This window comes from Festucalex cinctus, chromosome 8 (genome assembly GCF_051991245.1).
Source record: "Festucalex cinctus isolate MCC-2025b chromosome 8, RoL_Fcin_1.0, whole genome shotgun sequence".
Taxonomy (NCBI): domain Eukaryota; kingdom Metazoa; phylum Chordata; class Actinopteri; order Syngnathiformes; family Syngnathidae; genus Festucalex; species Festucalex cinctus.
Genome location: NC_135418.1, coordinates 23,182,437 through 23,209,389, shown reverse-complemented (window position 1 = coordinate 23,209,389; position 26,953 = coordinate 23,182,437). Strand labels below are relative to the sequence as shown.

Sequence of the window (26,953 nt, the reverse complement as noted above, 5' to 3'; positions counted from 1 at the left end):
GATTTTTCCAAAGTGTATTTTATGGCAGTAGATGATTTGGTCACTTTTCTCTTTAGGGTCCCGCTGGAGAGAGAGGAGAACAAGGTCAGCCCGGCCCCTCTGGTTTCCAGGTAATTGTCTCACTACATACATAAAAAATAAAAAATCATGTTCACAAACTAAAATCTGAATACTTTCCGAAATAAGATTCTAAAAATGCATTTATTTATTGATTTTTTTTTTTTACTTCAAAGGAATTAGATCTTTATTTGATTGGGTTTTCTTTACAATCAATTTTATTTCTACAAATTGTTCTTTTTTTTTTTAGCTGAAAAGAAATGCTGTTTATTTTTTGACACATTGGACAGCATTACATAAATTTGACTGACTGTCTTTTCATAAACGAAACTATTAAAATATAATTGGAAAAACTTCATCTTCCACTACTAAAATATGATTTTCTTTAAAAAAAATTAAAATAAAATTAGTTAAACAAATACATAAATAAAATATACACATTATTATATACATTTTTTGTTTTTCTTTTTGGACAGTCTTTTATGGTTTAAATTAATGTAATTTAATTTGTTATTGCTGCCGACACAAAAGCCGACTATAAAGTAGAAAAAAAACAACTGTTAGATAAAAGGTATTACACATATAAAATAATTATTAACAATTGTGTGAACAACAAAATAGATATGAACAACTATATCTATACACTATGGTGTAAATCCAACATTACATGTAATAAAGAAAATAAATTGTCAGACATATTCAAAATAACCTTGATTACAATCTCTCCATTGTGTAGTGCTTTTGTAGTATGTATTGCAACATATTAGTGCAGTATATCCAACTATGATAAATGATGCTTATGTGGTGTCCACACAGGGTCTTCCCGGCCCACCTGGTCCCCCTGGTGAGGGAGGCAAGCCTGGAGATCAGGTACGTGCACACTGAGCAAGTCAATCATGTCAAGCAAGGAGGAGACAATTGGAAACTTGACGACAATCTTATTTGTCAGTCTTGCCTTCCAGATGAGGTTTTATACTATACTACACTTTACGTGTGTTTTTGCCTATGGCTCAAAAGAAAATTGTATTGATTTTGTTATCTGATACAAGATGGCTAAGGTAGCTCCGATCAAAGTCAGATTTTTTATATGTCTCTGAGCTGACTCACAAACAAAAGCTTGTGATAAAATGCATTGACTTTCCGAGGCCCACTTCCTGTTTCGTCACGTGTCACTTCCTGTCTCCTGCTCCAGGGTGTTCCAGGAGAAGGCGGAGCTGCCGGTGCCACTGGACCCAGAGTATGTTGACAGAATCCATGCACCTTCTCTCACATGTGCTGAATATTATTTTAAGCCACTGTAACATACAGTTTGAATATTAACACCTGCACTTATTAAAGTACCTATGGTACTTACTGGATTGAAAAAAGTTTCAGCTGCAGTACAACATTATGCATAACTTCAACTTGAATGACGGTAATTAGTGATAAGCAATTGATTCATTTGTGTTGCTGCTCAGGGAGAGCGAGGTTTCCCCGGAGAGAGAGGAGGAGCCGGTCCCCAGGGTCTGCAGGGACCCCGAGGTCTGCCCGGAACTCCAGGAACTGACGGCCCCAAGGTGAGTCATTATGAGTCATAAATGCAACACACCTCACCACTCCATTTATTACATCCATAATCAATAGCTGCCTGATGTTTTTCTGTTTGGCTGCTTTTCCCAGGAGGGGAAACGTTATTAAGAGAATCCTTGTGAGAAGTCTTCACAACACTCACCGGAAAACAATCATTATTTAAATACAAATCGACTTCACACAGGTGCAATCCGCTGTGTGTTTCCAATCCAGCCACCGGCACATTTAAGCCCCTTAATTGCGGCAACACGGGGGAAGCAGACGCCATTGTCACACGCTCGGTTATCTGAAATGATGTCCTTATCTGCATAAAATGTCAGCCAGCAGCGACTTAAAGACATCCTGGAATTGGTCCCTGAGTGGGTCAATTGGGTTTTATCAATTGGCCACAATGAGTGACAATTGTACTGCACAATCTAAAGTAATCCATTTTTACAAGGGCAGAATGTCCTCGAGGCATTTGCAGAGCTTTAACTAATTCAATTATTTTGGAAGAGAAGAGAAGAATAGATAAGATACGATAAGATGCAATACGATCGGTCCTTATGTTAGTGGCCTGCTGTTCCACCTGAAGCCTGTAGGTGGTCTCAAGGTGTATGAAGTTGTAGTCAGATTCCACAGAGGAGGCGAAGAAGAAGAACCATATGCTCCTGTCACATTCCAATCGTATCGGCATAAAGGAGGTCCACAGTTTTATTCCTTCTCGTTGCACAGTTACATGTTGTGTAAAGTTTGTGTAAATTAATCAGTAAATAAAATAGTATTAAATATATAACAAATATAGATTTTTTTTCCATATTGATCATTTTGATTATTTATATATATATATATATATATATATATATATATATATATGTATATATGTATATATAATATTGTCCACCAGTAGTTAGTTGTTAGTTGTTTTCCACTTTGATAAGGCACTGCTGCTATTCTGAGCTCGTTTCATTACGTCTGTCATCTCGTCTCGCTGTTCAGGGAGCTATCGGACCCGCTGGAGGGGGCGGAGCTCAGGGACCCCCCGGTCTGCAGGGTATGCCCGGAGAGAGAGGAGGCTCTGGTATTCCCGGACCCAAAGGAGACAGAGTAAGGATTTGTCTCTTGGACTTGAAGTTATGTCTACACATGCACACTAAATAATAATAATAATTTGTTTTTGTTTTGTTTTTTTAACTCCATAGGGTGACCTTGGAGAGAAGGGTCCTGAAGGTGCTCCTGGAAAAGATGGTGGCAGGGTGAGTCTAAAGTGCTGGGGAAAAAAAACAAAAAACACTCTATTTTCATTGCTATTATTTTGGAGGAAAAGCTGAATTTTTAACTGGCAACAAACCAGAATAGTTTTGCCTCTTCAGACCTTTTTGTGCGTCTAATCATGATAGAAGTGCCCACCAAGTTTCATGTTCCTAAGGTAAACTGGCATCTGAATGTCGCACAAAAATATTTGGTGTCCTCTTGAGACAGTTTATAAGAAGGTACCAATACCATACAGTAAATTTCTACCAGCATGAACAAAATTGTGCGTATGCTCATAGTCATAATATAATACAATACTTTTGTTCAATTGTTGACATCATATTTCTGCATCAATAACAAGAGAAATGGCCCTTGATTGAACACACGCTATTTTATTTTCAGGGTCTTACTGGTCCCATCGGCCCTCCTGGTCCTGGCGGTCCCAATGGTGAAAAGGTATGGTTGATTGATATTTCCTCATATACACAATTCATCTTGGAATGCATTGACTGTTGTGTTTTCTTTCCAGGGTGAATCCGGTCCTGCTGGTCCTTCTGGAGCTCCTGGCACCCGTGGTGCTCCTGTAGGTTTTTCCCCATGAAGCCTGCCAGATAAATGCAAAATGTGGAAATTGTGCGTTCACACCTTTTAATATTGTGTCCTCCGAAAGGGTGACAGAGGTGAGACCGGACCTCCTGGACCCGTTGGATTTGCTGGACCCCCTGTAAGTAACACCGAGACAGATATGACGTTAGCATTGCTAATGATCGATAATACGTCAGGATGACGCACGACATCGCCCTTGTGATTTCAGCTCCTCTGCTGTTTATAGCTGTCGCAGTGTATCACCACATGCACTCAAAATAGATAGATGTGACAAAAACAAGTCTCCTACTGTCAGTTTTACTTGTAAATGTCTCAGCTTTTATTGGAAGGGAGTTGCCATTAGCTAAATTAGCTCAGTTCTACTCTAAAGCCTTTAGAAGTCCTGAAAAAAAAAAATCCTTACTCATTCCCAAAATCTGATGCATAACTGTTATTATAAATATTTTTCAATGAGACATTTTTTTGGCAAAAGGAGCAAATGTCAAGCTCTTGTGAAGCATTGCCATTTAAGGTTTTTCCATTCAAAAACAAAACAAAAAGGTAACTGAACAATTACATATAGCACCAGTTAGCCTATCACACGCTAACCCTCTGTCATCAAGACGATTCAAAAGCGTTTATGTCTCTCCACCAGGGCTCTGATGGACAACCTGGACTAAAGGGAGAGATGGGAGAGTCTGGCCAAAAGGGTGACGCCGGCGCCCCTGGACCGCAAGGACCATCTGGTGCCCCTGGGCCCGCTGTCAGTCACTTCGCTGCTTTAAATATAACCTGGGCGTAATAATAGATTAATTGAGTGTCAAGAATGTTGCCAATTATGTGGAATTAATCGTTCTGAAGCAATTGAGGTCCGATAGAATGCATGCCACGGATTTAATGCTAATGTACAGCGTGTTTCTTTTCTAGGGACCGACTGGTGTTTCTGGACCTAAAGGCGCCCGCGGTGCTCAGGGACCTCCCGTAAGTGTTCTCACGACACCCAGCAATGACACCATCACTTTTGTTGGACAGGTTTTTATCCCTCGCTCCATTTCAGGGTGCCACCGGTTTCCCTGGAGCCGCCGGCCGAGTCGGACCTCCTGGACCCAATGTAAGTTGCTCAACATTTTTTTTTGTGTTATATCTTTTTATAAGAACAACAACAGTCATTTTTTTTTTCCCAGAAAGACAAAATGTAATGTGCTTGCTTTTCTTTCTATTATTATTATTATTATTATTATTATTATTATTATTATTATTATTATTATTATTATTATTATTATTATTACTATTATTATTATTATTATTATTATTTGACAAATAAGAATAATAAATGTATATATATATATATATATATATGTATGTATGTGTATATATATATGTATGTTTTTATGAAAAAAATAAATAAAAGAAAATTATATTCTTATGTTATAAATAGTATTTATGTGTTTTTAAAAGACAAAAAGCTTTTCCTCTGTTCAATATTGACATGATTATTTTTAAATGAAATGAAACGAAACAAAATTAATATTAAAATGTGCTATGTTTTTCGAAGAAAAAAATTAATTTGAAAAATATTTTATTAATCTTTATATATGTAAAAAAAAAATCATTTTCATTTCAATTTTTCAAATCAAAATAACGTAACTTCCCTAAATTCAAAATTAAATGAAAATTATGAATCTCCTGAATCTTTTGTTATCTATCATATAAATTGAAAGAAACTTTTTTTTTTGTTTTAAAAATTAAGATACAGTACAACAATGATTGTTTAAACGAAAACCATGTATCTCCAAATGTATTAAGTTTGTATTCATCATATGTTATTTTTTTTTGTTTGTTTTTTGTTTTTTGTTTTTTTAGAAAAATTTAATACAATAATTTTATTGTTTCAGATTTTTTTTAATGGAGATACATGTTTCCCTTTATTAAATAATTATATGTTGTATGTATTTTGAGACACAACATGACATATTTTCACATATTATAAATATTAATATTTGAAGGGAAAAAATGGAAATACGATGCTTTTCATTAACTCTTATCGCAACTTGTTTTGTAATGTGATTGGATGCATCCTAGGGCAATCCTGGCCCCGCAGGTCCCGCCGGCCCCCCTGGCAAAGACGGCCCCAAGGGCGTGAGGGGAGACGGCGGCCCCCCCGGCAGACAGGGCGACGCTGGACTTCGCGGTCCCGCTGGAACTCCTGGAGAGAAGGGAGACGCTGGAGAGGACGGCCCCCCTGTGAGTGTGTCATCCTCGGTTTTTTTGGTGCTGTTGTAGGATTGGCATGGTGGGGGTGGGAACGTTTTTTTTTTTCTCTCTTCCCCAACGTCTCTGTTTTGTCCGCTGCAAGTTTAAAGTGGCGCTGTCAGCCTCTCACGGAGACAATTCCAACCATTAATACAGCCAGCTGTCATTGAGCGTAATAGCGGGGCAGTGCAGGGAGAGCGGCGCCGTCTTACTGACAGATTGATGGCTGGCCCCCTCGGCTTTTACCTTACACACACACGCACGCACACACCCGCAGATGACAAGGCCTGTCCAGAAAATGCCATCTGACAAGTGATTACCAACTCAACATGATGGGCCCCTGCTGTCTGCTTCATACATGTTATTTTCATCTTCACCACACCAAAGTCTTGTTCCGCTCCCCCCCACCTGTCTGCGTGTGCTTGGGTGAGCATCTGAATGTCAAATTTAACTCATTCACTGCCAGCCCAGTTAAAAATTGATCTTTGACGTGTATAGTCGTCAATGGCACTGAATGAGTTAAGGAGAAATTCAATTTTTGAGTGCTGAAAGATAAAGCAAATTATGCAAATGTTTACATTGATGTTTGTGATTTGGCATTTAATGGCGTCTTTTTCTCCGTTTCCTCCGTCCCAGGGTGCTCTCGGTCCTTCTGGTCCTCAAGGTTTGGCCGGCCAGCGTGGTATCGTGGGTCTGCCTGGACAGCGTGGCGAGAGAGGCTTCCCCGGCCTGCCTGGACCCTCTGTAAGTACCCAAACATTCACTATAACAAAGGATTTGTGAGAGATAGAAATATGGTCTCTCAGCCTCAAATAACTGGAATAGGAAATGGGAGACCGGATAATGGCAGTTAAACTATTGTCCAAATTGTGCCCATTAACGTATGGGCTGTATAATTCATATGACATTATGCGATGCCGTCTGTATCCGTCAGTCCTCATGTCACGTAATATTGGTTGTCATGGTGATCAACGGGCGGGCGTGTTGGACGTAACCAGATGAAGTGCCATTTATGTAACAGGGCGTTTGCCTCACTTTTCCATCATAAACATAGAACTAGTACTACTACTTCTACTAATAATAATAATACACAATGTTGGCGGATTTATAATAAAGATTAAAAAATGCCTTAAATCCGACATCCAAAGGTCCTAAAAATGTTTAATTGACTGTGTCAAGTAATTAACGTACTCGACGTTTTATTGAGTCATCCATTGTAAAGTACATTAAGGACATTTGCCTGAATAAATCAATGTAAAAATGCTATTGTTTTAAAAAGTTTTATTCCAAAATGTCTTTAAAAATGATGTGGTATTAATGTTCCACTCCTTAGTGTGCACTTTTAGTGAAGAGCAGGTCAGTGTTGTGGGTCAATTTGACTCATTTTAAAGTGGCTTTTTTTTCTGCTTGGAAAACTCAACATCTACAATGAAAAGTGTCCATTGTCTGCAATTTCACTTTCTCTTCACTGGTAGGTTACAGAGAAAATAATGTCAACACAAACTTTTGTGATGAGGCAATAATGTTTATTGGATTAGAAAAAATCAGGTACTGACACCTTTGAGATAGTTAAACATGCCCTGAGTAAATTTTATTTAAGTTTAATAAATAATGAGACAAAACAATGTTTTTTGGAAACACCCCCCTCTCCCATTTCTGACACATTTTCATAACTAAATGTGTCCTGGGCCAAATTGACCAAGGAACATTTTTGCTGTTCCTGAGAAATGAATGCAACAGAAGGGTTAATTACCGGAAATAAAAGTAATATGCATCATGTTTATTGGAATTTCTTTCAGTTTCTGACACTTTTGGACAGTTAAACGTGTCCGGGTCAAATTGACCCACAGCATTATTGCTGTTCCTGAGAAGCAAACATAAAAGGAGGATTAAAAAGTCTTCATTTGGCTTCCTTAAAACTGCAAGTAGCCTGTAAGAACATAAGACAAAAAAATAAGACATCAACTTACATAACATGATTGAGTAACATTTTAAATCAAACGTCATTTTAGTGGGTGATCAATATTTTTGGCAATCAATCAAATTCTCTAATGTTATCAATTTGAAACTCATACAGTCAAACATATAAAATGAAATACAATCTTCATAAGACTCATGTAAATGCTCAATTTTGGCATCTAAATTATGCATGCGGGCCCACCATTTTACAGCAGAAGACATTTATCATCTACAGTTGTAATAGAAGGCAAAGATGGCTATAGAAGGTATTTTGATGGATTCAAATTTAATCAAATAAAAATGTAAGAAGGATGAAACATCTCCGTACTACGGGCAGATGGAAGCACTCGTGTAAATTCAGAGCATTTGTAATTAATTCTGAAAAGTACTTCTTGCAAAGTACATTTTGAGCCAGCTTCATAAAAATAGTGACGGCTCATTTGTTCCTGCAGCCGCTCAACTCAAAATACTAATTATATTCATTCCCCATCGCGTTTGCACAATAAGTCACCACGGCGACATTTCACACACGGTTGTGACTCAAAACATCTCCATCTGCAGGGGCCTTCATCAGCTTGACATACGCGTACGCTGATGACTCACTTCCTCCTCTTCACAGGGTGAGCCTGGAAAGCAAGGAGCTCCCGGCGGCAGCGGAGACCGAGGACCCCCCGGACCCGTCGGACCGCCCGGGCTCACCGGACCTGCAGGAGAGCCGGGCAGAGAGGTCAGTGAAAGGCCAAGAGCACAGCGGGGTGGCCAGAGGCCATTAAAACGCTTCTTATCACGTGTACGCTGCACACGTTTACTACTTTAGCTTGATTTGAGAGTTGGATTTTTCATTTAGTTGTATTTTTGTATTTTGTTGCTTATAATATAATGCATTTTATTGTTTTGTATGTTTTTTGTTTTGCTGGTCAAACCACTTTTTTAGAATCTTTTTTTTAAATTACTTATAAAGTAATAATTGATTAAAAATGTAATAGTCAATATAATAATAATAATAATAATAATAATAATAATAATAATAATAATAGTAATAATAATAATGATGATGATGATGATGAGGTAATCTTATACTTTATTTTGTAATTCCTTAGACTTATAAACAATAAAAAAAGTAATTCATTAAAAAAAATACCTTTATAAAAATCTATTTCATTTCAATGGTTTTCATTTTTAAAAGGTAAAAATATGGGATAATTAAAAACAATTACAAAACTACAGTCACTTTTTTTATGTATGAAATAAAAAAACAATTACTTAAAAATACATTTTACAAAATAAATTAATATTCATGATTTTCAAAAAAATGAATGTAATTAGCTAATAAATCAAGCTATTGTTTAGAGTGTTTTTTTATATATAAAGAAAAGTTTGACTTTTATTGTTAAAATAATTTGATTGTTTAATTATTTTTTGTAATTATGAGTGCAAAACTATACTCACTTTTATATATATATATATATATATACCGGTAAATAACTTGGACTTTTTCAATTGTTTTTTTACGGTTTACAAAAATACATTTTTGTTTTGCTTTTTAATTTGAACTATTACGCTATTAAAATTAAACAGTTAATAAATTAATAATAAATTAATGAAATGTTTTCAAAAAATAAAAATGTGCCTTTTTTTAATTAAGAAAAAAAAAGTAATATATTTGTTCTGATTTTACATGCAAGTAAAATTTAACAAGTAAAATTTTCCTTCAACGTGGATGGATTGATGGATAAATAAATACAAATTCAAGTCAAATTTTTATTTCTTATAGCAATAACCTTTAATTTATTAAATAAAAAAGAGAATTTATTGGAGTTATTTAATCAGACAATGTAAACACAGCTATGGTGGTTATATGTCATGGAAATTAAAGTAAATTTAGATACCTAGTTGCACTGGCATGTTATTTTTTGTAGGAAGACATATGTATTTTTCAAAGTGGATTAATTTAGGCCTGGCGTGTAGTCAAACAATATTTAGGATTACAGCAAATTGATGGATTGCTGATGTGACAGGGCAACCCAGGATCTGATGGACCTCCTGGTCGAGATGGCTCTCCTGGAATCAAGGTGAAACTTTCAATCCCAATTCTGCTCACTAAGTTGGTTGTTATGTGTAAAGTCAAAAGTTGAAACTTTTTTCTTGCTTCAGGGTGACCGCGGTAACACAGGTCCCGCTGGCGCTCCCGGTGCTCCAGGCGCTCCCGGTTCCACAGGCCCGGTCGGTGCCACCGGCAAACAGGGAAACCGAGGCGAGGCTGTGAGTGAAAGCGTTGGCGGCAATGTCACCCACGTTCCTGACTGACTGTCACACAACTCACCGCAATTGCTCCTTCCTTAGGGTGCGCAAGGACCCGCCGGATCTCCAGGACCTGCCGGAGCCCGAGGAATGCCCGTACGTAACTCTTGGAGAAAATGATGTACTTTCTCAAGTACAGTACAGTAGGGATGTAATGATATCCAAACATCATGTTATGATATTATCACGATATGAAAGTTAAAATATGATAAAGGTTGGTGATACGAAAAGGTCACAATATTGTGAAAAAATGAGCTCATACAAAAAAACAAAACAAACAAACATTGAGTTCCTGCACATATTGACCTGGTTTGCAAGCAAATTACGTTCCCCTTCATCTGACCATTCGCGTGCATTTAAACATAGAAGGGTCAAAACATGCCTTGTAAAAATTAAATTGCACTAAAAAAAAAATAGCCACCAGAGGGTGCTAGAATTGCACAAATCGAAATCAACCCGACCTTTTTTTTTAACAGATTTGCTGCTTTTAATATCGTCACGTGATGACGACGATATATGGTGGGAGTTTTAATAACGCGTTACCACATGCCATTATCATTACATCCCTACCGTACAGTAGATACTTGGAATACTCCAACACAACTACTTTCAGGTTTGAATTTATTTTATTAACCATTCATTTGTCATGTGACCCTGTTCCCAGGGACCCCAAGGTCCTCGTGGTGATAAGGGTGAAGGCGGAGAGTCTGGCGAAAGAGGACAGAAGGGTCACAGAGGCTTCACCGGTCTGCAGGGTCTGCCCGGACCTCCGGTAAGCTAAGTTAGGTTTGATAGTATATTATTTGAGTTCAAAATTTATACATTTAAAACCATGTGTTCATCTTTTCTAGGGTCAAGCTGGAGACCAGGGTGCTACTGGACCCGCTGGACCTTCTGGACAAAGAGTGAGGAGACAAACATTTCATCACCGTCGCCACTTTGCTGCAACTGATGATGGTTTAAAATCTGTCTTTGAATACAGGGACCACCCGGGCCGATTGGGCCCAGTGGAAAGGAGGGTTCAAACGGTATGCCCGGACCCATCGGACCTCCCGGGCCCCGTGGACGCGGTGGAGAGACTGGTCCTTCAGTGAGTAACGAGCTAGAGGCTGTGTACGATGCTAATCAATCAAAATGAACATCCTCCGTCGTGCGTCAGGGTCCTCCCGGAAACCCCGGCCCCCCCGGTCCTCCTGGCCCACCAGGCCCCGGCATCGACATGTCCGCCTTCGCCGGACTGGGTCACACGGAGAAGGCTCCCGATCCTCTCAGGTACATGAGAGCCGACCAGGCCTCCGGAAACCTCCGCCAGCACGACGCCGAGGTGGACGCCACGCTCAAGTCCCTCAACAACCAGATCGAGAACGTCCGCAGTCCCGAGGGCTCCAAGAAGAACCCGGCTCGCACCTGCAGGGACCTCAAGCTCTGCCATCCCGACTGGAAGAGCGGTCAGTTAGCAATTAGCCAATTAGCCGTTAGCATCTAGGCTTAGAATTTCAATGGCTGTGTTGACAATTTACCAGTCTGCTCAAGTGTAGCACTTTTGTGGGCTCCCTCTAGTGGTTTGCTAAAGAATTACTGACAGTGCCAAGGTCACCGTACTATTAAAGAATACTGAAAAATAATAACAGAATCGCTAAAACTATAATTTAGGTCTGTGCAATTAATCGAAATTCAATTACAATTTCAATTATTACACTCCACCATTACAAAATCAGCATAATAAAAAAAAAAATTAACTCTAAATTTGAATTGTTTACATTTAAACATTTTCTTGTTTTGTCCCCAAAAATAATTTCATTTAGTACCAAAATATTCGTTATTAATATTTTCTTCATAATCGAGCAGCCCTACTATAATTCGAGAAATGTTTTCTTTAATGAAATAAAATCGAGTTATTAAAAAAAGAAAGAAACTACAGTTTATGTAGCTATAGTTTTCACAAAAATATTTTTTTTTTTTCAATTTTTTTTTTGGGGGGGGGATTAATTTGATGCATAACATATTTTTAAAAAATCTCAAATTAAATACTAGAACTAATTTTTAAAAAATTATTGCTATTTCATCTATTTTTTGTACAATTTAGAACTTGTTCTGCTTCCCATTTATTTTGGGTGTAATTGCACTGTCGACCACTAGATGACGATGACACACTATGTAATTTGATGCTGTAAATTTGAAAGAACAACGAAAACAGGAAGAATTTCACCCCTGCCTAATTTTTGCTCAAACTTATTCAAAATCACATTTGCTTTAATCCTGCTTTTTACGCCTACAGAAAGCAACGGCTTAAGTTTGTTTTGTAATGCACATGTCCCCGCAGGAGAGTACTGGATTGACCCCAACCAGGGCTGCACCGTGGATGCCATTAAGGTCTTCTGCAACATGGAGACGGGCGAGTCCTGCGTCCACTCCAAACCGTCCAGCATCCCTCGCAAAAACTGGTGGTCCAGCAAGAGCAAGGACCGCAAACACGTGTGGTTCGGAGAGACCATGAACGGAGGATTCCACGTAAGTGTTTGCTCGTGGGCTTGCCACTTTTAGACTCCACAATCTCCAATTTGCGTCACTGCTCTGTTATCTTCTCGTTTTCTTGCTACCAATGAAAGTGGAATTTTAGCAGTAAAAACAAGCTAACATTAGCTTACATTAAACATGCTAACGTTAGCTTAACAGCTCCATTGTCATACTGTACTCCACTATTGTTCAGGCGATGTCCAAATCTCACATTTCCTTTCCTCCCTTTTGCAGTTCAGCTACGGCGACGACAACCTGGCGCCCAACACGGCGGCCATCCAGATGACGTTCCTGCGCCTGCTGTCCACCGAGGCGTCGCAGAACGTCACGTACCACTGTAAGAACAGCGTGGCCTACATGGACGCCGCCGCCGGCAACCTGAAGAAGGCCGTGCTGCTGCAGGGCTCCAACGACGTGGAGATCCGCGCCGAGGGCAACAGCCGCTTCACCTACAGCGTCATGGAGGACGGATGCACGGTAGGGGAAACACATGGAACTAACGCCTTTCGTGAGTCACTTGAAGTGTTTCGAAAAAAATCCTCACCCAGTTGTCCCTCGACTAAAAAATGTCACCTTCCCATAAAATGGTGGAAAATTATGCCTGAGTTCCAATTGCTGGGTTTCAAACTAGGATTTCAAAGTAGTGTTTCAAACTGGGGTTGGGGTTTCAAATTACATTTTCAAATTAGGGTTGGGGTTTCAAACTATGAATTTCCAAAGTATACTTTTTATACAAAGTATACATTTTTCATTCTTCCATTATCAAAATTCAGTGTTCTAATGGTAGAGTGCCTACCCTCAGATTGTGAGGTTGTGGGTTCAATCCCGGCCTGGGTCATACCAAAGACAGTAAAAATGGGACCTATTACTTCCCTGCTTGACACTCAGGCAGTTATCCAATAGTAAAAAAATACATATATATTTTAAGAAAATAGTTCTATTTATTACAGCTTGGAAAAAGTCAATATAACTTGTTTTTTGTATAAGAATACTATTTTCAAGACCGCTTTGGTTGATATGGGAATAGTATTATTTTCTTTTTTTTTCTAAATCTTACAGGTCAATTTAAGTAAATTTTAACTGTTCTGTTGACAGATAATTTTTCTTATTTGAAGTAATAATTTTCATATTTCACTATATTTTTTTCTTACATTTTCTACTGTCCTTTTTGCAGTGTATAGGGTTTGAAACGGGTTAAGATTTCAAATCAGGGTTTTCAAAGTAGTTTTTCAAACTCATGTTCAGATTTCAAAGTATGGTTTTAAACTGGGGTGTGGCTTTCAAATTAAGGGTTCAAACTGGGTTTGTGTTTCAAATGAACAAATCGGGCTTTCCATCTACGGTCGAGATTTCAAATTGTTCAAACTGGGGTTAGGGTTTCAATTTAGGCTCTCAAATTGGGGTTTCAAATTGGGGTTAGGGTTTCAGGGTAGGATAAGGGTTTCAAAAAGTTTTTAAAAAATGGTTGCAATTTCAAAGTCGGGTTTCAACCTGAGGTTAGCATTTCAAAGTTAGGTTTAAAACGGTGGTTAGGGTTTTCTTAGTACAGTAGGATTAGTCCAAAACGGAGTCTTGACGGCTATACGTTGTCCTCGCCTGCGCAGAGACACACAGGCAAGTGGGGCAAGACGGTGCTTGAGTACCGATCGCAGAAGACCTCCCGCCTTCCCATCGTGGACATCGCCCCAATGGACATCGGCGGTGCCGACCAGGAGTTCGGCGTGGAAGTGGGCGCCGTGTGCTTCTTATAAGCGGACCAAGAAGATGCAGGAGGAGGGGAACAAAAAAAAATCCAAATAAATGAAAGTGCAGCACGAGGAGAGAAATCAAGACACTTTTTCTTTGTTTTGTTTTGTTTTGTTTTGTTTTGAAATAAATGGGACTTCTTTTTCTAAGTAAACAAAAAAGGTGCTTTGAGCCCCCCTAACAAAATTGAACTCACTACGTAGTTAATACCTGCACTGAATGGCAGCAACCAACAGCAGCGTCTCACCTTCAGAGTGTCATGTGTCCGTCTTATTTATTTATTGTTTGGGCTTTTTGTGTTTTGCTTCGTTAAGTCAATAAAAAGCCCAATTTACACATGTCGCTTTAAAAAAAAAAAAAAAAAGAATCAGATTAGCAGATCAACCATTACTTTGTATCCTTACAATGGTGCTATACTAGTTCCAAAGAAATATATGTATATATGTGTTTATACGCATATATAGCATTTTTCTTTGCTGAGCAGGTGCCTTCGCTTGACAATTCTTTTTTTTTTTTACACACCCCACTCAAACATTGTCTTTTCATTTGTTATCCAATTGTGAAGCTACCTCACTCAAATGTAAAAAAAAAAAAAATGCAAAAATCAACTAAATGTTTGTTTACAGACCCCCAAAAACTAAAATAAAAGGTGAGAAGCTCGTTACCCTCACGAGGTATGACTTGATTTTTTTTTTTTAAGCTCACGCACACGTGTGAGGTTGTGTATATTTTTATTAATGATAAAAATAATAAAATTGCTAATAGCATTCTTATATTAATATTATGATCATGACTTGTTGTTTTGTTTTTTTTGTTAATGTAAATTGGAAAATAAAAGACAAAAACCAAAGTTGACGGCTGACTTGTTTTCTGGATGCTCATAGACCCCATTCTGGAAAAAAAAAAAGTCAAATAATTACAATTTTTAAGACAATGATGCCAATGAAACAAAGAGATGTTCGGTATATTAAATTGATTCCATATTCTGTCTTTTTGTATTCCTTCATTTAACGCAATCCAAGTATTACAGTAATAAAAGGCACAAGCATTTCTATCAACAATCACAGCTCAGCTTGTGAATGTCACATGACCAAACCTAGAAAACAGGTGAGCTGTGATTGGTGACCTGAGCCCTTGTGATGTCATTTTCAGTCGACAGCAAGTTGCAAAATGTGTTTTTAAAGGTACTAATTGTACATAAAAAATAATGAAAGTATCAAACAATTGTGATTGGTGATTTTTTAAAATGAAAATATCTTACTATACATGGTCGTTTAAAAAAATAAAATAAAATAAAAAAACTCTTTACTATACATGGTCGTTTAAAAAAAAAAAAAAAAAAAACGCCTTACTATACATGGTCGTTTTATTAAAAAAAAAAAAAAAAAAAAAAACTCCTTACTATACATGGTCGTTAAAAAAATGCCTTATTATACATGGTCATTTTTTGTTAGAAAAAAAAGCCTTACTATACATGGTCATTTTTTGTGAGAAAAAAAAGCCTTACTATACATGGTCATTTTTTGTTAGAAAAAAAAAGCCTTACTATACATGGTCTTTTTTTGTTAAAAAAAATAAATAAATAAATAAGAAACCCTTTACTATACGTAGTTGTTTTATTTAAAAAAAAAAATAAAAAAAAAAAATAAAAAACTCCCTACTATACATGGTCGTTTAAAAAAAAATACCTTACAATACATGGTCGTTTTATTGAAAAAAAAAAAAAAAAACTCCTTACTATACATGGTCGTTAAAAAAATGCCTTATTATACATGGTCATTTTTTGTGAGAAAAAAAAGCCTTACTATACTTGGTCATTTTTTTGTTAGAAAAAATAAGTCTTACTATACATGGTCATTTTTCCTTAGAAACAAAAAAAGTCTTACTATACATGGTCATTTTTTGTTAGAAAAAAAAGCCTTACTATACATGGTCTTTTTTTGTTAAAAAATATAAATAAAAAATAAATAAGAAACCCTTTACTATACGTAGTTGTTTTATTTATAAAAAAAAAAAAAAAAAAACTCCCTACTATACATGGTCGTTTAAAAAAAAAATGCCTGACAATACATGGTCGTTTTATTGAAAAAAAAAAAAAAAAACTCCTTACTATACATGGTCGTTAAAAAAATGCCTTATTATACATGGTCATTTTTTGTTAGAAAAAAAAAGCCTTACTATACATGGTCATTTTTTGTTAGGAAAAAAAAAAAGGATTATTATACATGGTCATTTTTTGTTAGAAAAAAAAAAAGCCTTACTATACATAGACATTTTTTGTTAGAAAAAAAAAAGCCTTACTATACATGGTCATTTTTTGTTAGAAAAAAAAGCCTTACTATACATGGTCATTTTTTTGTTAGAAAAAATAAGTCTTACTATACATGGTCATTTTTTGTTAGAAAAAAAAAGCCTTACTATACATGGTCATTTTTTGTTAGGAAAAAAAAAAGGATTATTATACATGGTCATTTTTTGTTAGAAAAAAAAAAGGCTTACTATACATAGACATTTTTTGTTAGAAAAAAAAAAAGCCTTACTATACATGGTCATTTTTTGTTAGAAAAAAAAGCCTTACTATACATGGTCCTTTTTTTGTTAGAAAAAATAAGTCTTACTATACATGGTCATTTTTTGTTAGAAAAAAAAAAGCCTTACTATACATGGTCATTTTTTGTTAGAACAAAAAGCCTTACTATACATGGTCATTTTTTGTTAGGAAAAAAAAAAAAGCCTTATTATACACGGTCATTTTTTTGTTAGAAAAAAAAAAAAAGCCTTACTATACATGGTCATTTTTTGTTAGAACAAAAAGCCTTACTATACATGGTCATTTTTTGTTAGGAAAAAAAAAAAAGCCTTATTATACACGGTCATTTTTTGTTAGAAAAAAAAAGCCTTACTATACATGGTCTTTTTTTGTTAAAAAAAATTACAAAAAATAATAAAAAAAACCCGCCTTACTATACGTAGTTGTTTTATTAAAAAAAAAAGAAGAAGAAAAAAACTGTTTACTATACATGGTCGTTTAAAAAAAAATGCCTTACAATACATGGGCGTTTTATTGAAAGAAAAAAAAAAAAGCCTTCCTATACATGGTCATTTTTTGTTAGGAAAAACAAAAGTCTTACTATACAGGGACATTTTTTGTTAGAAAAAAAAAGTCTTACGAGACATGGTCATTTTTTGTTAGAAAAAACAGTCTTACAATCCATGGTCATTTTTTGTTTAAAAAAAAAAACAAAAAAAAAAAAAAAACGCCTTACTATACGTAGTTGTTTTATTAAAAAACAAAACAAAAAAAACAACAAAAAAAACTCCCTACTATACATGGTCGTTTAAAAAAAAAAATGCCTTACAATACATGGTTGTTTTATTGGAAAAAAAAAACTACTTACTATACATGGTCGTTAAAAAAAATGCCTTACTATACACGGTCGTTTTATTGAAAAAAAAAAAAAAAAAAAAAAAAGCCTTAATATACATGGTCATTTTTTATTAGAAAAAAAAAAGCCTTACTATACATGGTCATTTTTTGTTAGAAAAAAAAAGCCTTATGAAACATGGTCATTTTTTTGTTAGAAAAAAAAAAAAAAAGCCTTACTATACATGGTCATTTTTTGTTATAAAAAAAAAGCCTTACTATACATGGTCGTTTAAAAAAAAATGCCTTACAATACATGGTCGTTTTATTGATAAACAAAACAAAAAAAAACTCCTTACTATACATGGTCGTTAAAAAAATGCCTTACTATACATGGTCGTTTTATTGAAAGAAAAAAAAAAAAAAAAAAAAGCCTTACTATACATGGTCATTTTTTGTTAGAAAAAAAGCCTTACTGTACATGGTCATTTTTTGTTAGGAAAATAAAAAGCCTTACTATACATGGTCATTTTTTGTTAGAAAAAAAAAAGCCTTACTATACATGGTCATTTTTTGTTAGAAAAAAAAAAAGTCTTACTATACATGGTCATTTTTTGTTAGAAAAAAAAAGTCTTACGATACATGGTCATTTTTTTGTTAGAAAAAAAAGCCTTACTATACATGGTCATTTTTTGTTAGAAAAAAAAAAGCCTTACTATACATGGTCTTTTTTTGTTAAAAAATAAAAATAAAAAAAAATAAATAGAAACGCCTTACTATACGTAGTTGTTTCATTAAAAAAAAAAAATAAAAACTCCTTAAAAAAAATGCCTTACAATACATGGTCATTTTTTGTTAGAAAAAAAAGCCTTACTATACATGGTCTTTTTTTGTTAAAAAATATAAATAAAAAATAAATAAGAAACCCTTTACTATACGTAGTTGTTTTATTTATAAAAAAAACAAAAAAAAACTCCCTACTATACATGGTCGTTTAAAAAAAAAATGCCTGACAATACATGGTCGTTTTATTGAAAAAAAAAAAAAAAACCTCCTTACTATACATGGTCGTTAAAAAAATGCCTTACTATACACGGTCGTTTTTTTGAAAAAAAAAAAAAAAAAAGCCTTAATATACATGGTCATTTTTTGTTAGAAAAAAAAGCCTTACTATACATGGTCATTTTTTGTTAGAAAAAATAAAAAAAGCCTTACTATACATGGTCATTTTTTGTTAAAAAAAAAAAAAAGTCTTACTATACATGGTCATTTTTTGTTAGAAAAAAAAAAAGTCTTACGATACATGGTCATTTTTTTGTTAGAAAAAAAAGCCTTACTATACATGGTCATTTTTTGTTAGGAAAAAAAAAAGCCTTACTATACATGGTCATTTTTTGTTAGAAAAAAAAAAGCGTGACTATCCATGGTCATTTTTTGTTATATATATATATATAAAAAAAGCCTTACTATACATGGTCTTTTTTGTTAAAAAAAAACAAAAACAAAAAACGCTAGTTGTTTTATTAAAAAAAAAAGAGAAAAAAAACCTCCCTACTATACATGGGCATTTAAAAAAAAATGCCTTCCAATACTTTTATTGAAAAAAAACAAAAAAAAATCCTTACTATACATGGTCGTTAAAAAAATAAAAAATGCCTGGTCGTTTTATTTAAAAAATAAAAATAAAAAAACCTCCTTACTATACATGGTCGTTTAAAAAAAAAACCAAAAAAACGCTTAAAACGTTTTAAAAAAAAAACAAAAAAAAAAAAAAACGCTTTACCTGATCTCAATGGTCATTTAAAAAATAATCTGCCTTTTTTTTTTTTTTCCTTTAAACGCCTATGGTCATTTAAAAAAAAAAAACTGAAAACAAAAACAAAAAAAACGCCTTAATGGCCATTTATTTATTTGGTCATTTATGTCATGGCCAAGTATTTATTTATTTATTTATTTATTTTAAAGACGCCTTACTATAACAAAACAAGTCACTTGAATGAAGCACAATTGTTGGCGATTGTTTAATGAAGATACAGATGTGCAATTTAGAAATGATTGTGACGGTCACAGGACAATAACAAATTTTTCAGACCTAATGATAATACAAAAACAATAATGCAAACATTGTAGTCATCAAACAACGGAGTATGTCACAAAGAGCACATTACACTACATTTATTTTACATTTGGTTTTAAAAATACAAAGTCCACATCATTATGTCACACAAAAGACGTGGAAGAAACACGTACAAACGAGGCGCGCACGAAAATATATTCTTTTGTTTGAGTGTGTTTGAATTTGAGTGCTTTCTCTCTCACACGTACACACATTCAGGTGAGTTGATCGAAAAGGTTTGGAAAAAAGGCAAGCAGCAGGCACTTGAGAGAAATTTGAATTTGGGACCAATGTTGCATTTGTGTAGCATCAAGAAATGAGAAAATAAATAAATGTACAAAAGTTGCAAGGTTATGTGGAAAAAAAGAGCTCTCAACATTCTAACGTGTGTGCGTACTTTTTTTTTTTTTTTTAAGATTACAACTTTAATTTGGTAATATTACACTTTTTAAATTACTTTGACTTTTTAAATCATAATATACATAGATTAAAAAAAAATAAATAAAATAAATAACAGCTACCAAGGCCTTACTCTGGCCCACATTTTAAATATTATTACAGTATATTCCTGAGGATAGATCAACAGTTCTTGTGGTCCAGTGCTTAACAAAAAGAAACAAAAACAAAACCAAAAATAAAAACAAAAATTAAGGGAGGGATACTTAACTTATTTAGCCCATTATAGTAATAAAAAGTTAATATTTTGTCTATAATTAATTTGATACTTTCATTATTTTTTATGTACAATTAGTACCTTTAAAAACACATTTTGCAACTTGCTGTCGACTGAAAATGACATCACAAGGGCTCAGGTCACCAATCACAGCTCACCTTTTTTTTTTCTAGGTTTGGTCATGTGACATTCACAAGCTGAGCTGTGATTGGTGACCTGAGCCCTTGTGATGTCATTTTCAATCGACAGCAAGTTGCAAAATGTGTTTTTAAAGGTACTAATTGTAAAAATAATGAAAATATAAAATTTATTATAGGCAAAATATTAATGTTTGACTGCCAGAAATGGCTAAATAAGTAAAGTATCCCTCTCAGGAAAAGTAAAAAAAAAAAAAAAAATACAATAAATAAATGATAAAAATAAAACAATAAGAAAATTAATTATGTGCCTCAGTAAAATAAAAAAAAATTAAAAAAAAGTTTAAAAGAAAATAATAAATGGCCAATACATTGAAATCAGAAGTATCAAAATCACAAATACCAACAAAATAAACCACCTGTTTAAATTGGTAATATAAATAAAATAAAATAAAAAATCATCTGCTGCTCAATAACAAATACTGTAATACAAAACAACCTGATTCATTAATAAAACAAAAGATAAAACAAAACACATCCTTGATCAATCAAAAAGTGCTCTGCTCAGTTACACAAAAACAAAAATACATTCAAAACAAATTATCTCAATAAAACAATGGTGTAAAAATAAACAACTGCTTGATCGCTAAAATAAAAAAAAATAGATCACCTGTTCAATCAATTAGAAGTCAAAACTAAATCATTGTTGTAGTCCAAATGTCTGTATAATTATCAGTCAAGTGACAACAACACTTCAGATGATGATCTAATTTTTTAATGCGACAATGCAAGGACAGTAGAGGGCACAAGTGGGATCAAATAAAGGGAAAGTGGACTGCAAAGAGAGTCAGCAAGGTTCTTCTTATTGTGTCTGGAGGTTAAACTATTTCTTTCAGTTCCGGCGTGAAAAGGCAAACAAGATCCGCCATTTTGTCTGACCAAGCAGCCGGTTCGTTCATTCCGGTTCGTTTCCATTCAGAAGCCGGTGCTCAGGGTGTCCGTCTCCGTGGGGGTCTTCCGGGGACTGGGCAGGCTCTTCAGGTACTCCAGGTGCCGGCGGGCCTCGGCCTGGTTCTGCCTGACGTAGTAGACCACGTAGACGATGACCATGAAGAACCACACGAACATGGTGACCAGCATGGCCACGTCGGTGGTCTTCCGCTGCAGGCTGCAGAAATTCACGCCCGAGTCCAGGAGGCGCACCAGCGGTTGGCCGGCGTGCTCGCCGGGCCCGCCGGGGTCCTCCCAGCGGCTGGCCTCGCCCGGCCCGCGCACCGAGCTCTCGCAGACGATCCCGTTGACCGTCTCGGGTTCCAGGTTGAGCGTCTCCATCAGCTCCTGCAGCGTGCAGTCGCAGTGCCAGGGGTTGTGGTACAGCCGCGTCTTGGCCCGCGTGCCGCCGAACTCGTCGCGGCTGGCCTGCCGCAGCTGGTTGTGCGACAGGTCCAGCAGGCGCAGCTCGGGGCCCAGGCGGCGCAGGGCCCCCGAGGACAGCGAGTCGATGCGGTTGTGGGCCAGGTGCAGGTCCCGCAGGTGGGCCAGCTCCACGAAGGCGCTCTCGGGGAGGCTGCGGATGGCGTTGCGCTCCAGGTGCAGCGACACCGTGTCGGGCGGGATCCCCGAGGGGACCTCCTGGAGGCCGGCGTCCGAGCACAGCACGGTGGACGTGTCCCAGGCGCAGTGGCAGCCGTCGGGACACTGCGGACGCGCCGGCATCCAGAGCGAGCAGAAGAACACGACGACGCACAGCCAACGCGCCACATGGCCTCCTGAAAGAAGAGACAGAGAAATTGGAAGAGAGAAGAGATATACGATGGATGGATAGATTTGTTAATTGTTAATAATTTTATGGAGGGGCGCTGTGGAAACGGTTCCCAAGAAAACCGGATGACTTGAATGTGAACGATGCGAATGTGTGTTGGGAATGAATGGTAAGCCATTTAGTGAAACCTTCACACAATGACTTGGGGCAGACGTGTCAGCAGACAGACAGACAGACAGACAGACGCATGGAAGGCCCATCTCACCTGGGGCTCTTGATCTTTTCGAGGTCTGCTCCATGGCCGCTGTGGCGGAACTGGGCACATGGCCTCGGCGACGCCCCCCGACGCGCCCCTCCACTCGGACGTCACCGCTGCTGTCTGACACATTGAGGAGGAAAAAGGGTTCACTTTGTGGCAGAGCAATCAACACATGCTTAAAAAATGACCTTTGGGGTGGGCCGGGGACGCCATTATTGAGGCAGAGAGCAATAATAGGGCATTCACTGTGTCACTTTCGGAGCAAGTCACCTTATTTTTCTGTATCTTATCATACTCACTCTCGGTGTTTGATTGAAGTCTGCATGGGCTTTATGCTGCCCATTTGGGTTTCAACCATTTTAGCTGCAAATGGAATTAATTTAAATTCATGGAATTTTAAAAAATGATTAAAATATTTTTTTTAAGTATAAATATAAATACATAAATATGTAAATAAATAATTATTTTTTTTTAATTTATGGAATTTAAAACGTATTTTCCCTGAGCTAACACCAGCCAGCTACGCTCTCATTCTCTGACACGGCATGCAAGCCCCACCTTTTAAAGCCACACACATTCAAAATCAAAGATCCTACAGCATTGACTGTGTAGAATGTGAGTATGGTGACCCAGGGTGGCGAAAAAATAAAAGAAAACCTGCAACTCACATATGTATCATATAGTGGTATTATTGTTTCTAAATATTTCATGTTCTACTGAAAACACTAACACCCACATGGAGACATAGGAATATGCAAATATATGACATTTATCAGAGGCTATCCTTGTTAGCTAATGCTAATTTGCGCTTAAGATGGTGACCTAGCAACCAATGTGTGAAGAAATTCTGTATTATTAAATTAGCTCCACTGTTACATCACAATCTGAAAAAATTTGGAATGCTTCACTCAGAGAGAAAAAAAAATCCAGAAATACGATTTAGCAATTGGAGGTCTAGCCTAAAAATAATATACTGTATAGTAAATATAAACTATTAAACCAATAAATGAATAACTGACACGATCTATAAAGTAACAATAAATAAATTAATATTCTTTTTTTGTTCTTTCTCTTAGAAAAAATAATAATAAATGAATATTAAATAATATTGGTTCAATCAATGAAAGAAAAAAAGGTTTTCTAGTAGAAATGGCAAATGTTAGTACTGTGCACACTTACTGTCTGTTCTTTGGAAGTTTAAAAAATGCAATTAAAACAAATAAAATATAAAACCGTAATTGGATCGATTGAAGGTTTTTGAAAGCAGAAAATGATTAACCTGCTGAAATCAAAAGTGCAAATTAAAATAGCACCCCGGTCAAGGTTGCTTCCGTCCATGTATTGGTTCTCTTCAATGTGTCGAGAGCATGACAAAACTATTTTTCATAAACTGAATTCAACAAGAATGGGAGACGTTTGCGCAAACAGCAAATGTTTAATTTGCGCATGTAAATCCGCAAACAGGATGAGCGGCATGTGCTCTTCCTATGAACAACCTTTTCACGCAGAATAAAAAGAATCACATTACACTCTGTTTATCTTCCCATGATGCCTCAGCCCCTTCAACATATTCCATGGCGGTGCCGCTGCATATTACGCATGCATTGTGAGGACGAAGGTTAGACAAAAGGGGGAGGGATCGATGTGTAAGTAAGGCCTGGCGCGCTATTAACGGCCGGAACATCAATCCAGCTGGAGTCTCGCGGCATCAATAAAGAGACGCGGCGCGGACAAGCAGGCCAGTCTCGCTCGGTCAAGAGGGAGCAGCTGCTCCAATCCCTTCGTGCACTTAAAACGCTCACGTTGAACGTGTTCAGACTGCGAATCACACCAAGGAAGGATGGAACATGACGCGATCGCGCATTTTCAAATTGAAATAAAATGACAGATTTATTTTTATTTCAGTGTGAGAGTAAATTACACAAAAGAATTCTAAATCCAATATTTTTAATTCAGTATTTGAGCGGATGTCAAATAAATAAGTAAATAAACGAAAAATCCAAAGTATTCAGATTAATATTTATTAATGTAATATAAAGAAAAATCCACCCATTTTTATCCATCGCAGGGGGAAGACATTTTGCTTTGTACTGCCACTTGCTGTCAGCTGAAAATGACATCACAGTTGTTTAGGGTTAAGGTAACAACCAATCACGGCTCTCAACAGTTTTCTGAAGCTGAGCCGTGATTGGTCCTTACCCTGAGAAACTGTGATGACATTTTTAGTTGACAGTAAATGGCAAAAATGGCCGCCCCCTGATTTAAAAAAAAAAAAAAAAAAAAAAAAAAAAAAAAAAAAAAAATCTGGTGGATTTTGGTGCTTAAGTCATATTCCACAAACGAACGCAATATTGATCAGAAACCAGACTAGTGGGGGCATGTATGGTATTTAATATAAAAAATCTAATAAATGAAATTAAAATTAATATTAAATTTCAAATAAAAAATACAACTTTCTGGCTCAGGATGTTGGGTACTTAAAATAATTCATGGTAAGGGAGAATGAAAATAATTTTGAAGAGGTAATGGTGTTAAAATATTAAAAACAAAAAGAAATAAAATCAGAGAAAAAACATTCTGCTTTCCATTTAAGGGTAACAAATAAAAAATGTAATAAAATTAAAATACCACTTTTAGGATGAGGGGCACTATTACAAAAATAATAATAAATTAAGCTAAAGAAAATTTAATCACACTTTCTACAATCATGGGCAGAGGGAGAGTAAAAAAATATTTAAGATTTTTTTTTTTTGTCTCTTTCAGGGTTGATTGAAACCACAAAAATAGAAAACCATTTTGTTTCATGACACCAACAAGTATCATTTTGTATTCTGAGGCAGCGGCCAATTTCTAATGCGGCTCGAACGGTCTTTGTGGATTTTAATGGACTTGCGAACATCTGCTAATGAAACGAGCATCAATGTTGCACTAATTACAAACTTTTATACAAATTATATTTGAATACAAGCAGTAGCAAAAGAGCGTACAATTCACTCGGACATATATTCTTTATCCTCTGTGAAAAAGCGTTTGTGTATGTATTCTACTGCCCCCTGGTGGCTAAGACACAAACATACTGTACCAGAATGAGCAACACATTGAATAACTATAATGCAAACAAATGATTTCTTTATATTATTTTAAATTATGCTAACACTATGTTTTTAAGTACATTATCAAGTGTTGTTTTTCTTAGTGGAAAAAATGTATATAAAAAATTTAATTGCCTTTTTTTTGTGTGGTGCTAGTTTGGACTACTGTACTGCATTATTCATTCACATATTTACATATTGGACAAATAATGATCATAATCTGATGCATGCCTGATAATAGAAATTTGGTGTGACACTCAAAAGCGTAGACTTCACATATTTACACCTTTCCTTCCCCTCCTCCAATTAGTTGATAAAATTACTTGGCAAAACATGCAGTCTATTTACAAAGTATATAAAGCAGTTTAACAAGCCAAGTGAAAACAAATGTAAATATCGGACAAACTCTCTTGAATAACATGGATCAACTTACGTGTGAATGGTTTCCTCTGAAGTTTGTCCTTCAATTTTCTTGACTCCTTTGCACCAATCTTCAGTACAGTTTCAACCTCAGATAATTGGACGTCGTCTTCGGTAGTGCACATAAAAAAATAATAATAATAACATTAACATCAACTCTGCTGTGTCTGCATGAGAGCGTTCATCGGTGACTGGAGTGAAAGCGAAGGGGCAGCTTGTAATAAAGAGGAGTGGGCGTGTCTCTTTCTCTCCAACACAAACACTCGCTCGCTCTCTCCTCTCGCTTTCTCTCCCGAGGAGCATCTCACACGTCATCATCCTCGCTTACCCGCCACGTGAACGACCATCATTTCCTGATTGATTACAGGTGTCGTGTGATCTTAGCGGCGTTGTGTCTTCTGTGGAAAAATGTGAAGAGAATGAAGGCATGAATTTTTAAAGAGGACGTGCGTGTGAAGGGTGAGGTGATGACACATGCCTGAGCAAGAAATATAAAATGACGCTGTCACGAAATGTTCAACATGATATTCATATTTACACATATACTGTATGTATATATTGTGGTACAGAAACACAAAGTACAGTTGTAAGAAGAAGTCTGGTTTTCTTTGTGTGTGCATGACTGGATTACATTACTGCCTCCCGGTGGCCACTGTGGGTACACCACAAGGAGCAGCACACTGAATTGGATTGTAGCTTTAAGTCATGACTCAAAACCCGTTTAATGCTGCGCATTCTACGTTATTGTTCCTTGTTTTTAAAAAGCACAATATTATAGAATGTAATTCTCTCATTAAAATACACATTCATGGGGTGGGGTAATAATAACAATAGATAATTCTAATTCCATTCATTTCTATACTTACGAAAACTGCAAAGCCTAAGATGTCAAAATGGTGATGGCCACACA

The 26,953-nt window shown here is 36.1% G+C and overlaps 2 protein-coding genes across 10 annotated transcripts in view; one reads left to right on the top strand and one right to left on the bottom strand.

Annotated features, from left to right (window-relative positions):
• col2a1b (collagen, type II, alpha 1b) overlaps positions 1-15,070 on the top strand; it is a 101,202-nt gene extending 86,132 nt beyond the window's left edge. For all 8 annotated transcript variants that reach the window (XM_077530759.1, XM_077530758.1, XM_077530756.1 and 5 more), the window contains 25 exons: positions 57-110; positions 874-927; positions 1,250-1,294; positions 1,515-1,613; positions 2,605-2,712; positions 2,808-2,861; positions 3,262-3,315; positions 3,389-3,442; positions 3,530-3,583; positions 4,100-4,207; positions 4,372-4,425; positions 4,502-4,555; positions 5,527-5,688; positions 6,334-6,441; positions 8,276-8,383; positions 9,675-9,728; positions 9,811-9,918; positions 10,000-10,053; positions 10,622-10,729; positions 10,809-10,862; positions 10,940-11,047; positions 11,117-11,405; positions 12,281-12,468; positions 12,709-12,951; positions 14,079-15,070. In XM_077530759.1, coding sequence (XP_077386885.1) covers positions 57-110; positions 874-927; positions 1,250-1,294; positions 1,515-1,613; positions 2,605-2,712; positions 2,808-2,861; positions 3,262-3,315; positions 3,389-3,442; positions 3,530-3,583; positions 4,100-4,207; positions 4,372-4,425; positions 4,502-4,555; positions 5,527-5,688; positions 6,334-6,441; positions 8,276-8,383; positions 9,675-9,728; positions 9,811-9,918; positions 10,000-10,053; positions 10,622-10,729; positions 10,809-10,862; positions 10,940-11,047; positions 11,117-11,405; positions 12,281-12,468; positions 12,709-12,951; positions 14,079-14,225 — 2,523 coding nt within the window. In that variant the 3' untranslated portion in view covers positions 14,226-15,070. The remainder of the gene's footprint in view (positions 1-56; positions 111-873; positions 928-1,249; positions 1,295-1,514; positions 1,614-2,604; positions 2,713-2,807; positions 2,862-3,261; positions 3,316-3,388; positions 3,443-3,529; positions 3,584-4,099; positions 4,208-4,371; positions 4,426-4,501; positions 4,556-5,526; positions 5,689-6,333; positions 6,442-8,275; positions 8,384-9,674; positions 9,729-9,810; positions 9,919-9,999; positions 10,054-10,621; positions 10,730-10,808; positions 10,863-10,939; positions 11,048-11,116; positions 11,406-12,280; positions 12,469-12,708; positions 12,952-14,078) is intronic.
• Positions 15,071-21,269: 6,199 nt separating this feature from the next.
• LOC144024201 (leucine-rich repeat-containing protein 3-like) lies at positions 21,270-26,953 on the bottom strand. Of its 2 annotated transcripts, XM_077530339.1 has the most exons (5): positions 26,910-26,953; positions 26,372-26,441; positions 26,057-26,152; positions 22,538-22,651; positions 21,270-22,279 (listed from the first exon to the last, which is right to left on the bottom strand). In XM_077530339.1, exons 2-5 carry the CDS (start codon positions 26,391-26,393, stop codon positions 21,486-21,488), a joined length of 1,026 nt encoding a protein of 341 aa, XP_077386465.1. In that variant the 5' UTR covers positions 26,394-26,441; positions 26,910-26,953; the 3' UTR covers positions 21,270-21,485. The 2 variants fall into 2 exon arrangements, with proteins under 2 accessions (XP_077386465.1, XP_077386466.1); XM_077530340.1 differs by lacking the exons at positions 26,372-26,441; positions 26,910-26,953 and having other exon boundaries at positions 22,538-22,647; positions 26,057-26,200.

What these genes read in the sequence shown, in the direction of transcription:
- LOC144024201 (XM_077530339.1), bottom strand. Translation starts at nt 26,393, where the DNA reads ATGATGGTCGTTCACGTGGCGG. An exon ending in TCAGAGGAAACCATTCACAC is followed by an intron (nt 22,652 to 26,056) that starts GTAAGTTGATCC and finishes TCAATGTGTCAG; the next exon opens with ACAGCAGCGGTGACGTCCGA. An exon ending in GAAAAGATCAAGAGCCCCAG is followed by an intron (nt 22,280 to 22,537) that starts GTGAGATGGGCC and finishes CTCTTCTTTCAG; the next exon opens with GAGGCCATGTGGCGCGTTGG.